Source organism: Mus pahari, unplaced genomic scaffold (genome assembly GCF_900095145.1).
Source record: "Mus pahari unplaced genomic scaffold, PAHARI_EIJ_v1.1 scaffold_11843_1, whole genome shotgun sequence".
In the NCBI taxonomy this organism is placed as follows: domain Eukaryota; kingdom Metazoa; phylum Chordata; class Mammalia; order Rodentia; family Muridae; genus Mus; species Mus pahari.
Genome location: NW_018392283.1, coordinates 4,607 through 22,860, shown reverse-complemented (window position 1 = coordinate 22,860; position 18,254 = coordinate 4,607). Strand labels below are relative to the sequence as shown.

At 37.3% G+C, this 18,254-nt stretch overlaps 1 protein-coding gene and 1 pseudogene across 1 annotated transcript; both read left to right on the top strand.

Annotated features, from left to right (window-relative positions):
• The first annotated feature begins 6 nt into the window (after window positions 1-6).
• On the top strand, window positions 7-2,825 carry Rbm12b (RNA binding motif protein 12B). The gene has a single exon (XM_021189108.2). It carries the CDS (start codon window positions 288-290, stop codon window positions 2,148-2,150), a length of 1,863 nt encoding a protein of 620 aa, XP_021044767.1. The 5' UTR covers window positions 7-287; the 3' UTR covers window positions 2,151-2,825.
• Window positions 2,826-5,713: 2,888 nt separating this feature from the next.
• LOC110314917 lies at window positions 5,714-6,388 on the top strand (annotated as a pseudogene).
• Window positions 6,389-18,254: the final 11,866 nt, after the last annotated feature.

Genomic DNA, 18,254 nt, shown 5'->3' with positions numbered 1-18,254 from the left:
CCTATGGCTCTTCGGTCAATCGAGATGCTGGATTTCATACAGATGGTACAGGACTTGACTTAAGGCCAAGAAAGACCAGGCCATTGAAGGCTGAGAATCCTTACTTGTTTCTACGAGGTTTGCCTTACTTAGTAAATGAAGATGATGTCCGTGTCTTTTTCTCTGGTTTGTGTGTAGATGGAGTAATTCTCTTAAAACATCATGATGGCCGAAATAATGGTGATGCTATAGTAAAATTTGCTTCATGTGTTGATGCTTCAGGAGGTCTTAAATGCCATAGAAGTTTCATGGGTTCAAGATTTATAGAAGTCATGCAGGGTTCAGAACAACAGTGGATTGAATTTGGTGGCACTGCAACCAAGGGAGGTGATACTCCTCGTATGAGATCTGAAGAGCATTCTCCTTCAAGAAGGATTAATGGTAGACATTTTCGGAAACGGTCTCATTCAAAATCTCCTAGAACACGTTCTCGCTCTCCTCTTGGATTTTATGTTCACTTAAAAAATCTGTCCTTAAATACTAACAAAAGAGATTTAAGGACTCTCTTTAGAGATACTGACCTGACTAATGACCAGATTAAGTTTTTGTATAAAGATGAAAGAAGAACACGCTATGCCTTTGTGATGTTCAAGAATCAAAAGGACTATAATACTGCCCTGGGTTTGCATAAGACTGTTGTACAATATCGTCCAGTTCTTATTGATCCAGTGTCTAGAAAGGAAATGGTGAAAATCATTGAATGCTATGAGAAGAAGAGACCAGAGTCTTTAGAGAAAGAAAGGCCGGGACGTGTTTCACAAAAGTACTCTCAGGAAGGCTTCTCTGGCTCTGGTCAGAAGCTGTGCATATATATAAGAAATTTACCATTTGATGTTACAAAAGGTGAAGTGCAGAAGTTCTTTGCAGACTTTTCTCTTGTTGAGGATGACATTTATCTGCTTTGTGATGAGAAGGGAGTTGGTTTGGGAGAAGCACTGGTGAGATTTAAATCAGAAGAACAGGCCATGAAAGCTGAACGTTTGAACCGACGAAGATTCTCGGGGATAGAGGTGCTGTTAAGACTTATATCTGAGGAACAAATGCAGGAGTTTGGTGTAAATTTTTCCTGGTTATCTAATGAGAGGACACAAGCCTGTTCGCGGTCACATGATGGAGATGACTGTTCCTGTTTGTTTGACTTAAAAGATCCGGNATCCTGTTCCTTTGGCCATTCTGAAAGTGTTCGTTATCATCCAAAAGTCTTAAGGAAANCGGGTCATTTCAAGCATCCCCAAGGGTATTTCCAGCAGTCTGACAGACACTCTCCTGAGGACTTCAGGCACTCCCCAGAAGACTACAGGCACCCCTGGGAGGAACATACCAGCCCCTCTAGGGAGGAAGACTGGAGACGGCCTCTGGAGGATTGGAAATGGCCACAGGAAGATGATTTTAGGCAGTCTCATGAAAAAGATTGTAGGCAGCTACGAAGCCCTTGGGAAGAAGACTTCAGGCGGCCATCTCAGGAGCACTTCAGGAGATCATATCAGGAGCACATTAGAGGGACACCCCANGAACAGTTCAGGCGTTCCCGAGAGGAAGATTTTAGGCATGTGGCTGACGAAGACTTTAGGCACCCTTATGATGAGGACTTCAGGACCTCCCAAGAAGATTTGAGATTTCCCACTCATGAGGACTTCAGGAGGGTGTCTGTGGAAGACCTAAGGGAAGTTCCAGAGAAGGACCTTCGACTTCCTAAAAATTTTAGATCTCCTGGAGAGGAGTTTTGGACCCCACCTGATTTCAGAGGTCAACATCCTTTTGTGANCTTTGNTCACCTAGAAGGTGGCAAATTTGATTTTGAAAAGTATAAATTGGAAAATTTTCGTGATGGAAAATTTGATCCTGACCTAAAGTTTAATTGTGGTTCAGGTAGAATAATTCGTGTTATGATCTCGAATCTTCCATTTAAAGCCAATGCTAATGAAATCTTAGACTTTTTTCATGGTTATAAAGTCATACCTGATTCCGTTTCAATACAGTATAATGAGGAAGGATTACCTTTAGGAGAAGCTATTGTTTCTATGACAAATTATAATGAAGCTCTAGCTGCTGTTAAAGATCTAAGTGGTAGACCAGTTGGTCCCCGCAAAGTTAAGCTTAGTTTGCTTTAGAGGGCCTTTCTTTCTTTCTTTTTTTTTTTTTTTTTCCTGTTTCAGTGGATATCTTCCCCCATTTCCCCTCCCCCCCCCATAGAAGGCCTTTCTAAGTAAACAGTTTTCTTCCACAGTAGTGATGCAGTGAAATTAAAGGTTTTGTTTTGCTTTGCTTTCAAGGTTAGTTTTAAGTATTTGAAAATTTTAAAATGTGATTAGAAATAAATGTGTTGTATAAGTCTGGTTTCCTAATGGAAAACCATTAGTTTGTTTACTAAAGGACATACTTTTACTCCATGATTTAAAATTGTATATGTTCTGTTTTTGAAAGGGGAGATTCCCGAATTCATTCAGTTCATGGATGTTATAGATAAAATTCAGTCTTGTAAAAAGTGGAAGTTACAATTGTGTAAGGTGAATTTATCTTTGATTTTGTTTTAACAACTCAGACCATATAACAAAATGAAGGCTAACTGATTAATCAGGTTTGGCACTTTTATTGTTACTTACCTGTAGAACTGTTTGTGAAGACATTGTGCCAATGTCTCCTATAAACTAAATAAACTCTATAGTCCAGAAAATGAACTTACTGTGAAATAAAGTTTACTCATGTGAAGCAGTAGGAAATTCTCAGTATTTGTGTTCACAACTTTGAAAAGTTTTATAAAAATAAAATTGCAAGTGAAATACTTATTAACTTGTATTTGTGTAACAAGAACAAAGACAAAAGAATTGCTACTGTGTAGTATGAGCTTCTCAACAGCTATATTTAAAGTATGTGCTAAGCAGGACAAATAATCTGTACTAATGATGTACAGGTCTATGATTTCTTCAACATTTTATCTTAGCAGTGGGGTCTAGGTTTGATGCTAAGTAGATTGCTAAGTTAACACAAAATGTTCAGAAGACAGTAAAATAATCCGTTTCGGGTAAAATCAGTACCCTCAGGCTGGGAAGAATATGACAGTTTTTCCAGGAAGTACTTAAGTGGTTCATTGTATTCAATTAAGCTTCAATATTTTGTAATTACTCACAGACTCACTAAATATAGATTTCTAAGTGAATTTTTACTTTATTGATACTCTATATTTTGCTTATACTCACTTAGCTTTTAACTTAGCCACAATTACAGGAGTAGTTGACTTATTTTAGACAATAAGCACTTATATGTATGATCTCAATGTTTATTATATCTATATTTTCTTAATGAGAAATGAGAAGTTAAGAGTAGTTAAGCAAGATGTCTGCAGTCAGTCTAAGTTAGGGAACCTATTTCAACACCAGCAGATCCCTCATTTTACCCTTTCCATAAATATGTTTTTCTGTGTCACTTCCTTATATTCTGTTTTTTAATTTTAGTAACATCATGACAAAAATATTCTAAGTCAGTAATTTTTCCTTCTACTTGCTTTTAATGTTGCATTTAAAGAATAATAAAAATTATTATTATTAATGGTACTCAAAACATTGTTAGCTAAATTAGGGATAAAGGGACTTAAGAGTTTATAATTGGGGGGGTATACGTGATACTGGTTTCCAAATAAAAACTCTTTGTTTTCGTTTTATGATTTTTATAGTTTATATGAGACAGTTTTACCAAGTTTCTTCATCCAGACATTTCCCACACTGGGTATTATGAACAAAATTTGTTTTTTTATATGGTATATCATTTAGCTATTGCAGAAGTGTAGAATACTTTCAGCAACTTTAAAGAAACCCGAGAAGCTTTCATTAAGTTTCTGTTTTTACTAGTAAATATCCTACTTAGAATAAATCAGTAAATTTGTTGAAAAAAAAAAGAAAGAAAGAGAAACAAAGGAAAGAAAGAAAGACAGACAGACAGAGTCTTCAAACTAGTAGGATTTAAAAGTTGATTGAAACATTTGGAATGCCTAAGCCAAGCACAATGAGACAACTAAGATAAAGCTTAATGTGAAAGATTATTGAACATGTAATTGCTTCTCAAACTGGCCTGGGGTGGAGTGGTAGTGGCAGATAGAGAACAGCTGGTAAACAGAAGCACTGTGTCTTGATAGTTGTTTACTTAATCTTTTATATGTTTGAGTGATTTGCATGTGTGTATGTGAACCATGTGTCTGTGGAGCTAAGCAGAGTTCACGAGATTACCTGAAACTGGAACTACAGACAGTTGTGAGCTCTACAACAAGAGTTTGTGCTCACAACTGCTTAACCATCTATCCAGTTTTGTGCCTTGATTTGAAATAAGTACTGTGGCTGTCTTTATTTTCTCAGTTATAGGCTTATTATACATGTATTGGTGTATTTGTATGGAGTCTAGAATTCAAAGGTGGTATCTTGCTCAAATACTTTTCACTTTTTTGAGGCAAGGTCTCTCACTGAAACTGGAGTTCACTAATTTGTTGGGTGGACTGGCCAGCAAATCTCCAGGATCTTACTGTATTTGCTTCCTCAAAGCTTTCAGGTCCTTATGGTAGTGCAGCAAACACTTTACTGACTGAGCCATCTCCATCAGCTTCAGACTTATTTTTTTGTAAACATCTTTATAATCATTTGTTGTAGAAAACTTGTCTCCCAATTAGTAGAATGGGAACTATTATTACACATCTCTTTCTAATATTGCCTTGAGTAACGTGTTGATTTAACTTCAACTGGCCATCATAGTAGGTAATATTTATNCCCTGGAACTTAGTAAATGGAGCAAGTCAGAGTGTTCTCCTTGTTTATCAGCTCTTGGGAACTGGACACAACTGCTTCAGACACATGAGAGAATAGTCCTAAAGCTTCATGTTTTCATTACCCAGCTCCAGTAATTTCGTGACCAGTTTCCTGTCTACGGACAGTTGGTATGCTGGGAGTGTATTCCTTTTAACAAGAGACCCAATGTCGAAGGGTGTGGTGATACACACCTTTAATCCCAGTGCTCGGGAGGGAGAGGCAGGCAGATTTCTGAGTTCGAGGCCAGCCTGGTCTACAGAGTGAGCTCCAGGACAGCCAGGGCTACACAGAGAAGCCCTATCTCGAAAAAACAAGGAAAACAAACAAACAAAAAACAAAACAAAACAAAAAAAAAAGAGACCTAATGTCTGTTTGCATTCAAGTGATACTTTTTTTCTTTTCAGAATGTACATTAAAAAGAATAAAACATACCTAGAAAGTAAACTTAATCCTGTATGATATGTAAAACCATCCTAGAAGTGTTCATTCACCAAGCAGCTAAGAATATTGTTAAAAAGCAGTGACTTTTGATCCTTATTTCCTATTAAGCAGTGACCGTGCCACTTTTATTTTTACATTATATATTAGAAGCTGATGTTCAGAACTACCAATCTGATAACCTTAATTTCTATTAGAGATGTAAAAGTATAGGCTTTTTAACATGTTGGTGGTTGCCTGGGGGGGAGTCAGGGGGTGCTAGGAATGAATCCCCGGGCCTCAAATTGCATTTTAGACTAATGCTAACCACCAGCTCAGTTTTCACATTTGTGATATAGTTACATGATTCCTGGTTGTGTTAATATTCATATAATGGCTTTATTTTTGACTTGCTTCCCTCAAAATGTGATTTATTTTTATAAACATGTTTATATAAAGAATCTTAATGTTTATATTATTTTGTTTTGACAGTCTCATGTAGACAATGTTATTAGTCCTGAACTCACTGAAGCCAAGGATGACAACTGATCTTCCTGCTTCTGCCTTCCATGTAGTGAGAGAACAGGCTTCTACCACCACACTTGTTCTTAGAATCTTTCCTAATCATATCGGTGGTACTCGTCTGTTTTTTTGTGCAAACTGTGATACAATCCTGACCAATCGCTCAGAACCCATCTCTACTCAGTTCACAGGCACCACTGGTAGAACCTTTCTTTTTAACAAGGTAGTTAACTTGCAGTATAGTGAAGTTCAAGATCAGGTCATGCTCACTGGCTGCCACATGGTTCGAGATGTGCAAAAACTGGAATAGCAAACTGGGATGGATCTATGAGTTTGCTACTGAAGACAGCCAGCATTATAAGGAACGCCGTGTGATCCAGGAACATGCACTAGTTCACAAGAGTGAAGGCTTTGAAGAGCATGAACCATCTGATACCTCTTGAAGAAAAAAGGTAAATCCATCTTTTACAGGTCTCCTTCACTGAAAACAAAATCTCTTTATATACATTGTCACCTTAGCATCAGAGTCGGATTCATGAACTGCAGAAGAAGAGGTTGTGAGAATCTAAAATGGAACCTTTCTCTCTCTCTCTCTCTCTCTCTCTCTCTCTCTCTCTCTCTCTCTCTCTCTCTGTTTTTTGTTTGTTTTTTATTTTGGGGTTTTTTTTTTTGTTTTTGTTTTTTTGAGACAGGGTTTCTCTCTGTAGCCCTGACTGTCCTGGAGCACACTTTGTAGACCAGGCTGGCCTCAAACTCAGAAATCCGCCTGCCTCTGCCTCCCAAGTGCTGTGATCAAAGACATGCGCCCCCACGCCCGGCTTTTTTTTTTTTTTTTTTCCCCAATTTTGTATTTTCCATCCAACAGCAGTTTTAGAGAGAATTTTATGCAGACACTGTTAATTTTTTCCCTGTGTTTACATCTTGAGGCAGAAGAGTCTGCAGCTACATGGTGGGCTATTTGAGGGGAAATTGGGCTTCTTAGAGTGAAAAGGAGGGTTTATGTGTACATTTTGAGTGGAAAGTATGTCAAAACGTGGTTTTTAAATTTATTTGGGCTTCATTTGAAATTTTCCTTTTAACCCGATTATTTCACTTAATTTGCTAGCTTCAAAAAGAGATCCAAATCTGTGACCAGCATTGGAGGCTCAGTGTTAGCATGGCTTGTGCTGGCCACTGTGCCATATTCTTGTTGGAGAGGAACTGTAGCACCAACCCCATTCTTCCTATCAGTCTTGACCCACAGATGTCACCATCCCTAGGTCCTTGTCACCATGGACTTGGTGTTGATTGGAAACTTTCTGAAATGGGGCAGGACTGCTTGGTTGTCTTTTCCCATGTAACTTAAGCATAGTAATAAAAATAAAAAGTGGTAGTTGGAAGGAAAAAAACAAAACAAAACATTTTCTAAGAACAGCAACTGCCCAGAATTGTTTGCTGCCTTAAACATTAACTTGAAAGATGAGTCAGTTAATGCTTCAGAAAAGTTACTGTTTGTTGAGCAGCATCAGAAATACCATAACTATTTCCTCCTAACATCCAAGAATAGTGACCAAGAATATATAAATTTTCAGTAACAACCTCACTTCCTTAATACCTACCTAGGGGCTTTAAAGCATTCTAAGCATTTCATCTTAGAAAGTTTTAAAAGTATTCTCAGGAAGCAATATTTTGTTGAAAACAAACTTTTCTGTTTTTTAAAATATTTTATTTATTTATTTTATGTAAGTACACTGCAGCTGTCTTCAGACACCCCAGAAGAGGGCATCAGATCTCCTTACAGATGGTTGTGAGCCACCATGTGGTTGCTGGGATTTGAACTCGGGACCTTTGGAAGAGCAGTCGGGTGCTCTTACCCACTGAGCCATCTCACCAGCCCAAACTTTTCTGTTTTGATCATTGCTTTGAGATTCATAAAAGCATGGTTCTTTACCAAAAGAAACTGGTAAGATTTAACAAAAGTTTTGTAGGTTTAGGAATAAAGTATATACATGTTGACAGTGGTGGCTTGATAAGACAGTAGAGTGTGTTTAATGCTTTATGGCTTTCTAAGATAAGGCAACATTTCTAACAAAGTACTTGCCTTCCAATGAATAACTTATACAAGTAGAATGTGCAGAGCTGTAGAGTGAGAGCAGTTTTGTTTTAAAACAAGAAAGGTTGAATGTGGCCTTTTAAAATTAGAATATAATCATTTATATGTACACTCAAAATCTGTTATCAGTATTTCATACCTTTATTGTCTTAAATTTTAGTTGAAAACACTAAATTTTCATACCAAATGATGAAACATATAATAAAAGTGAAAGAAGCAATGTTTTTACTTAAGGCATTAGGGCATAGGATTATTAACTGACCTTTTCAGGTAATCTAAACGTGGAATTTTATCCTAAAAGAAAGTACAAGGAATTATTAAATCTTTTGTTACTCACATACTTTTTGCACCTTTAATAGGTATGTGTCTTTGTGTGTCACACACGTATTTATAGTGCATTAAATCTGAAATGCTTAGAAATACAATCTTTTTTAATAGAACATATACAGAGAAACTATACACTACCATATATAGGATGATGAAAGACTGTGTAATCCAGAAAAACTTTTTATCAGCATAATTTCCTTTAATTTCCCCTCTGCGCCCAGTTTCATAGTAGCATTTCATTTTACAGTTTAACCTGTCAAGTGAGTATAAAGTGATCCTACATTTGCAGGTTAACTGACATGAAAACAGAAATGTGAATTCTTTTTGTAAATTAGTTTTCGTCTTCTGTAACATCTAATTCTTCATCATCTTCATCTTCTACTTGTTGATCCTTCCTTGTTCAACAGGTGGATATCTGATGAAAAATAACACATGAAAAAAATAAAAATATTTTTACATGTCTGGCATCTTTTTTACCTGTTTTTATGAGAAAGGGAATATAGAATAAATATTTAAGAAAATAAACAAGTTCCCTGTGATTTTTTTTTTTAAGGTTGAAGTCTATTTCTATACCTGATTCTAGTAGTATCCTTCAGTAACATAAAATACCATTACTGTGTATTGTGTATTAAATGGTAAGTTATAGTAAGTTAAACATGATAATCATCAAAGTGGATGGTAGAACCAGGTAAGTCTACTAGACAGAAAGCAATGCTGATAATAGAAATGACGTGTTATGGATTGAAACGATACCAGGTATACATCTTATGTTTCCCTTGGATATCTTATAGCTTCTCTGAGGGTGATTTACACCACCCAGCATACACTGGGCAGTGTTTGACCATCAGAAGTGGTTGTGTTGTGCATGTGTATTGCTGCAGACAGATGTTGCTGAATATCTCTACAGTATACATACAATCTTAACTCTACTTAGCCCCCAGGAACTTGATCTCAAGTTAATAGAAGTCTAAGCCTTATACTCATAAATGTGTTATATAGGTACGATGCCTATATGAGAGTAACAATATTAATCCCAATTTTGTATCAATAAATTCATACCAATCTTTAAATTTCTACGAAATAATTTCTCTACCAATGTAAGAGATTATAACTTCAACTTGTATCAATTATAAGGATTTCTACCAGTGAAAATATACCTATGTAATGTTTTGCTTGATTAAATTTGCTAACATCTCTTTGTCTATTTCTATACTTTCTGTGATATTACTATAACCCCCCCCTTTCTCTTCTACCCCCTTTCCTTTTACCTAAGAAGGAAGGATGGAGAAGAGGAAAGGTAGAAATTCCTGAGTTTAAGCTCTCTAGTTCCCTTTCTGTCCAAAGCTACATTTGTAAAGTATCCCTTAATGACTACATATAATTCAGAAAATAACCAGAACAATCCACCCCAACATAAGGAACTGAATCGATGATCTTTTGTCTGCTTCCAGCTGAATTGGGGTGAACAATTCCCTTCTGGGGGCCCAAAGGGAAATAGGAAAATTGGCTTTTTCAAAGGAGAGCTAGTTGGATGTGCTGAGAAAGTTCATTGTTTATCTGATATCTTGATTATGACAGTCTGAAAGACTGGAGAGGCAAGCTAGGTGTTCTGGAAAAGTTATGGAAGCAAGTCTTTAAAAGGAGCTTCGATGTAGTTGAGGTAGAATCAAATGCGAAGCTGGAATGGAAGGTCCCTGAATCTCTGCATCCCAGAGTGTGAATCTTTTCAGGGCTGTCTTTCTCTTCTTTCATCCTGCAATATACAAGACTTAAAAACAACATATTGTTCTGTAAATACATTCAAATGGAGCGTTCAGGGTGTACAAATTGATTAATGAAAATAAAGATGACTGCCTTTCTTTAGGTTAGTGTGATCACATAATCAAACTGCAATATAACTGTATACATGCCATTGTAAAGGATGGTTTGTAATAAGTCATGAGAAATTTGTACCCAATAAGTGTTACTGGTTATGTATAGACATTTTAGTCTCAACTGGTTCCTGAGATGTCTCCATATGCATACCCACATATACATCACCTATTTTGTTGATTATGTTAGTCTCCCTTTTCTCTGTTGCCAAGGTCTTCCTTTCTTATATCTGATTTTTATCAACTTGGAAGGAACCCAAACCTTTTCTTTTACTCTGAAAACAGACATGACCCCTCTCCCAGCATAACACATTTCCCATTCTGATGTCTGAATATCCTTAATATAAACAGGTTGGTTTAGATGAATAGCTTTTTCCATAATCTAATGTCTTTCAGCAGCTGTGGTGATCATCAGCATTTAAAATTTTTAAGGTAAATAAAGCACTATGTAATCTTATCTTTGTGGTTTCTTGTTGAACCCTATTGTCTATTAAGCATCTGCTTTAGAGTTCGATTAGATGTCTCCACAGTCACTTGTCCTGTAGGATTGTGTGATATATGGCTGTAACATGTTTTATATTATAATTTGTAAAAAAAACCACTTCATCTTATTAGAGATAACATAGGACTGTTGTGCGTTTTAATTTGTATGGGTATTCCCATAATAGCCATAACTTTTAACAAATGTGTAATTACAGAAGTAGCCTTTTCGGATGCTAAGGCTGAATGTATAATATGTGTCTATAGTATGGTGCACATATTACAGTTTAACAAACTGTAAAATGGAAGACATCCATTTGCCAAATATCACTTCTTTGGGCACCCTTAGGGTTCATGTAGGCAATGGCATTTGATTATATAATGAGCAAGTAGGACATTGTCTCACAATTTCCTTGGCTTGTTGCCAAGTGATAGAGAATTCTCTTTAAACCTTTGTTAATGTGCTGGGTTTTGTTTTTTTTTTTAATGGAATTCTGAAGCCCCTAGTATACTTCCTATCAAAAGCTGGTCAATTTCATTATTACCTTGTCCCAGAGAGCCTGGCAGACCTGTATGGGATCTTATATATGTTATATATGTAGTGGATAACTCCTATTTGTGATCATTTGTTGTCGTTGAATACTCAAGTTAGAATCATCCTGAGTAAGTTCAGCAGTCTCTATGTGTAAAATCTTTTCTGAGAGTCACTATACTGAGAGATTCTTGAAAATCTGACACCACCATAATTATTGCATATAATTTAGATTTTTGAACTGACTTATAAGGACTCTCAGCTACCTTATTTACATCTTCTGATTTATATCCTGTCTTTCCTGATTTATTGGCATCAGTGTAAAATGTAGCAGCTCCAGATATTGGAGTTCCCTTTATTATATGAGGGAGAATCCAATTCTTTTTATGAAATGAAGCTACTTGCTTTTAGGGTATCTGTTGTTAATCTCTCCCAAGAAGTTTCTGTATGCTCTTTGCCAATAATCATATGTCCATAACGAGGCAATTTCTGTGTAAGTAAAATGTGCCACAATTTCAGTTGGATCCTTTCCAACTAATTGTCAAAGTCTCATTTTTTTTCCTCTTAGTATCAATTTAGAAACCTCAATGTAGATTTTTAGTTTCTTACTCTGTTTATGTGCTAAAAATATCCATTCTAAGATATAGTCTTAACTCTGCATAAGAATTCCTGTAGGGGAAGGAGTAGAAGGTATGATTACTAAGATGTAGGCCATCTTTGTGTCAATATGATCTACATGTGTATCCTGTATTTTCCTTTCTACCAAAGCTAACTCATCATCAGTTGATAGTGTCCTTGGGCTATTTAAATCTTTATCACCTTGTAAGATTTGAAATAAATCATTTAGCTTTTGAGTGGCCATAGCCAGTTGTTATATCTCAGTAGCTTCTGAAAATCATTAAGGGTCCTTAATTGGTTTCTCATTTGTACCTTTTGTGGCCTAACCCTTTGTAGACTTATTTTGTACCCTAGATAATTAATAGAATCCCCTTTTTGTATTTTTTTTAGGGGCAATTTACAATCCCCAGCAATACAAGGGTTTTTTGGTTTGGTTTGGCTTTTTGCTTTTGCTTGCTTTTTACTTCATCAAACATTTTTTCCACAATATTTATACCTGGATCAGCCAATAGGATGTCATCCATATAATGATAAATAATGGATTGGAAAATTGTTTTTGAATAATTTTCATTGGCTCTTGTACAAAATATTGACACAAGGTAGGGCTGTTTAACATTCCTTGTGGCAGGACTTTCCAAACCAGGACTATCCACAATAATCGATCACTCTTTATTCTACAGACCGGACTTATGTGGGGTCTTATACTGTGCCTCTTTAATTCTGACCCCTTGGCAGGATATATCTCCAAATTTACCACTCCATAAGAGCCAAGGCAAATGCAATCTTTTCCCCATCCAGTAGCTAGCAGCTCCTAGTCTTACTTTTTTTTTTTTTTTTTTTTTTTTTGTTTTGGTTTTTTTTCAAGACAGGGTTTCTCTGTGTAGCCCTGGATGTTCTGGAACTCACTTTGTAGACCAGGCTGGCCTCAGACTCAGAAATTCACCTGCCTCTGCCTCCCAAGTGCTGGGATTAAAGGCGTGCACCACCATGCTCGGCCTAGTCTTACTTTTAAAGGTAGTTGTAATGATACTATTTTTGTTCAGATGTCACTACAACTAGCCTTAAGTTTCTCTAGTGAATAGGAACTCTGTTTTATCTTTGCAACTATTCCAAATAAATGGTGCTAATTAATTCCCTTTTTTCCCCTGGTGAATGCTAATTCAAACAATCCCCATTTTGTGGAAGCAAAAAAGCAAACTAAGACTAAGGGTTGTCCCCATAAGCTTTGACCCTTTAATACTGTACCTTGTGTTGTGGTTGACTCCAGCCAAAAAAAAAAAAAAAGTTTGTTCCTAATCTATATCTGTCATTTTTCTATAGTTATAGATCATAATGCAAAATATCTGTTTTCTGGTGGTCTTAGGTGACCCACAGGTTTGAGAACCACTGCTCTGAGCCCTCTAATACTACAGTATACAAATGGAATCCTGATGTGCTCTACACTTTGTCCTTACATAGAAGCAACAACTATGATTTATGAGAAATGTTTCATGCAAATAAAGCCAGATTTTGTGTTCATCTTCTACCACAGCCACATTCAATATGTATTGTATCTGTATCATATGTTGGTAGAGACATGATATTTGAGGATGTTCTTGAGAAAAAACAAAATGCTGTTTTTACTCACGCAAGCTACTCCTTATTCAATAAAAATCTAAAAATCTCGGGCATACATTCACACACACAAAAAGACTGGGAACTTCGATCACTCAAACATATCACATATAATGGAACTGCAACTTAAATGTTAATAGAGTTTTTGTTTTCTCATATTGCTGGTGGCTGGTAATTTGCCTTGGCAATGTAGACAATTTCTTATAATTCCAGCATTTGGAATGGTATTTGACATAATAGGTACTGCAGTTATCTCTCAGACATCTTAGGATATAAGGAGCATAATTTCCATTCCATAACTATTGTAAGATTGATTGGTTCAATACTCATATATGAAAGAAGTTCACACATCTACTTAGTGGCTAGTTTATTGAGAGCAATGATAAGTCACAAAGCATAGTGTGATATATCTAAGCCCACTGGAGCCAAGCACCAATCCTAAAGGCACCCATCTAGCAAAGGTAAATTCAGAAATCAGTATCCAAACCTATAATAACCCCAAACCCCAGATGACTGGAGGGCTGCATTAGAACAGCAACAGCCAGAGAAATATAGCACCTCCAGAGTCTACCCATCCTTCTACAGCAAGGCCTGGATATTGCTGTGTAGCAGACCCACAAGAAAATGACCATAAATCCAATCTGATGATGATAAGCCTTTAAAGATGAAATCTCTTAAAAAGAAATAGAGTCTGCACCCATTTACATTGGGCACAAACTCTGCAGCCAGTCCCACAGCACCCAGAGGAAGCTCCACTCTCAGGTGCTCTAGCATGCCCTGAATCTTAGGAACAAGGGTGAGTAGGACACATCTTTTCCAACACCACCAGAAGGAACTGGAACCAGTAGGGTCCAGGGATTCAGGAACTCTGCCCGACAAGACACTCAGTTTCTTCCCAGTCTGCGCTGGTTTACCTTGGGAAAAAACAACAGCCAGACCCACAGCACTCAGAGGAGGCTCAAATCCTAAGCGCTCTAACAGCCAGGATCTCAGAGTCCCAGAGTCACCTGGACTCCCAGGAACTCTGATGTACTGAAAATCTATGGATCACAAAGATCCTGGAATCACAAGATCACAGAGATGGACTATGAGGAGTTCTGACATAACCAGAATTACAGGAAGGACAGGCTCCAGTCAGAAAACAAGTGCAGGTAGCACTAGAGATATTCAGATGGCACGAGGCAAGCATAAGAATATAAGCAACAGAAATCAAGGTCACATGGCATCATCAGAGCCCAGTTCTCTCACCATAACTACACCATCACACCAGAAAAGCAAGATTCGGATCTAAAAGCGCTTTTAATGATGATAGACTACTCTAAGAAGGAAATAACTCCCTTGAAGAATTACAGGAGAATACAGGTAAACAGGTAGAAGCCCTTAATGAGGAAACACAAAAATCCCTTAGGGAATTACAGGAAAATAAACAGGCAAAGGAAATGAATAGAACCATCTATAATATAAAACTGGAAATAGAAACAAAGGAATCACAAAAGGAGACAACCCTGGAGTTAGAAATACAGAAGAGATCAGGAGTCATATGTGCAAGTGTCACCAACAGAATACAAGAGATAGAGAATCTTGGGGGCAGAAGATACCATAGAAAATGACAACAGTCAGATGAAATGCAAAATGTAAAAAGCTAACCCAAAACATCCAGGAAATCCAGGACACAATGAGAAGACCAAACCTAAGGATAATAGGTTTAGAAGAGAGCAAAGATTCCTAACTTAAAGGGCCAGTAATTATCTTCGACAAAATTATAAAAGAAAACTTTCCCTAACCTAAAGAAAGAGATGCCCATGAACATACAAGAAGCCTACAGAACTCCAACTAGATTGGACCAGAAAAGAAACTCCTCCTGTCACATGATAGTCAAAAAACCAAATGCGGGCTGAAGAGATGGCTCAGAGTGTAAGCATGGACTGCCCTTCTGAAGGTCCTGAGTTCAAATCCCAGCAACCACATGGTGGCTCACAACCACCTGTAATGAGATCTGACGCCCTCTTCTGGTGTGTCTGAAGTCAGCTACAGTGTACTTATGTATAATAATAAATAAATGTAAATCTTTAGGCCGGAGCGAGCAGAGGTCCTAAAAGAATTCAACTCTCAACAACCACATGAAGGCTCTGCAACCATCTGTACAGCTACAGTGTACTCACATACATTAAAAAAATAAATGCACAAAACAGAGAAAGAATATTAAAAACAGGGAAAAAGGTCAAGTGACATGTAAAGTCAGACCTATCAAAATTACACTAGACTTCTCACCAGAGACTACGAAAGCTAGAATATCTTGAGAAGATGTCATACAGACCCTAACAACGTAAATGCCAGCCCAGACTACTATACCCAGCAAAACTCAATTACCATAGATGGAGAAATGAAGGTATTCTATGACAAAACCAAATTTACACAATATCTTTAATAAATCAGCCCTACAGAGGGTAAAAGGTGGAAAACACAAGGAGGAAAGCTACACACGAGAAAGTGCAAGAAAGTGACTGAGTTTCGTTGAACTTTTTGCCTCGGGACAGCGCCCAGGTTTTTGGGGCCTGTTGGCGCTTGTCACTACTGGAAAGAATGTAGCACATTTGGAATAACAACCCAGGATAGGGAAAACTGCTCTCAACAATAATAGAACTGTCCCTGACCTCCAGCTCTATTATAGAGCAATAGTGATAAAAAACTGTGTGGTACTGGTACAGAGATAGGAAGATCAATGGAATAGAATTGAAGACCCAGAAATGAACCCACACACATATTGTCACTTGATATTTGACAAATTAGTTAAAACCATCCAGTGGAAAAGAGCAAGTGGTCCTGGTTCAATTGGCATTCAGCATGTAGAAAAACCAAATCAACCCATTCTTTTTCTTGTACAAAGCTCAAGTCCAAGTGTATCAAGACTTCCATATAAAACCAGATACACTGAAACTTACAGAGAAGAAAGTGGGGGAAGAAACCACACATGGGCACAGGGGGAAATTTCTTGAACAGAACACCAATGGCTTGTGCTCTAATATCAACAATAGACAACTGGGACCTCATAAAATTGTAAAGCTTCTGTATGGTAAAAGACACTATCAATAGGACAAAAAGGCAACCAACATACTGAGAAAAGATCTTTACCAATTCCACATCTGATAGAGGGGTAATGTCCAATATATACAAAGAAATCAAGTCATTATACTCCAGAAAATCAAATAACCCTATTAAAAATGGGGTATAGAGCTAAATAACAAATTTTCAACTGAGGAGTACCAAATGACTGAGAAGCACCTAAGGAAATGTTCAACATCCTTAGTCATCAGGGAAATACAAGTCAAAATAACCCTGAGATTCCACCTCAAAACAGAATTGCTAAAATCCAAAACCCAGGTGACAGCAGATGCAGGTGAGGATGTGGAGTTAGAGGATCACTCCTCTATTGCTGGTGGGATTGCAAGCTGGTATAACCATTCTGGAAATCAGTCTGGCGGTCCCTCAGAAAGTTGGACATAGTACTAACTGAGGAGCCAGCTACACCTCTCTTGGGCATATACCCAAAAGTTGCTCCAACATATAACAAGGACACATCCTCCACTATGTTCATAGCAGCCTTTTTTATAATAACCAGGAGCTGGAAAGAACTCATTCCTTCAAGAGAAGAATGGATACAGAAAATGTGGTATATTTACACAATGGAGTACTACTCAGCTATTAAACATGAATTAATGAAATTCATAGGCAAATGGATAGAACTAGAAAATATTATTCTGAGTGTGGTAACCCAATCACAAAAGAACACACATGATATGCACTCACTCATAAGTGGATATTAGCCCAAATGCTCCAAATAACCAAGATACAATTCACAGACTACATGAAGCTCAAGAAGAAGACCAAAGTGTGGGTGCTTCTTTCCTTCTTAGAAGGAGAACAAAATACTCACAAGAGCAAATACGGAGATAAATTATTGAGCAGAGGCTGAAGAAAAGGACATTCAGAGACTATCCCTCCTGGGGACATCCCATATACAGTCCATCCCATATACAGTCACCAAACCCAGAAACTATTGTGGAGACCAAGAAGAGCATATTGAAACTGGCGGGATATGGTTGTCTCCTGAGAGGCTCTGACAGAGCCTTACAAATCCAGAGACAGATGCCTACAATCAACCATGGACTGAGTATGGTGTCCCCAATAGAAGAGTTAGAGAAAGGAGCAAAGGAGTTCAAGGGGATTGCAACCCTACAGGAAGAACTACAATATCTACCCACCGGTCTCCTAATAGCTCCCAGGGACTAATCCATCAACAAATGAGTACAGATGGCTCCAGTTGCATATGTTGCAGAAGATGGTCTTATAATGCATCAATGGGAGGAGAGGTCCTTGGTCCTATGAAGGCTTGATAGATGACCCAGTCTAGGGGAACTAAGGATAGAGAGGTGGGAGTGGTTGGTTGGTTGGTTGGAGGAACACCGTCATAGAAGCAGGGGGAGGGAGGATGGGATAGGGGTTTTCTGGCGGGGGTGGGAGGTCAGGAAAGAAGATAGCATTTGAAATGTTAATAAAGAAAATATAACCCCCTAAAAGAAAGAAATACAGGAAAATACAGTCAAACAGGCATAGAAAATGAATAAAACTATTTAAAAGGGAAAAAGAATTAATAAAACAAACTTTGGGAATCCTGGAGATGGAATATCTAGGTAAGTGAACAGGAATGAAAAAAAAGCAAGCATCATCAAAAGAATATAAGACATTCCTCGGGCAAAGAAAATATGATAGGAAAAAAATGATGTCAGTCAAAGGAAATGCTAATTATAAAAAGTTCCTAACACAAAACTTCCATGACATCTGGGAAATTAAGAAAAGAACAAACCTATCAATAATATGAATATAAGGAGACGATTCCCATCTCAAAGTCTTACAAAATCAACAAAGTCTTACAAATTCAACAAAATCATAGA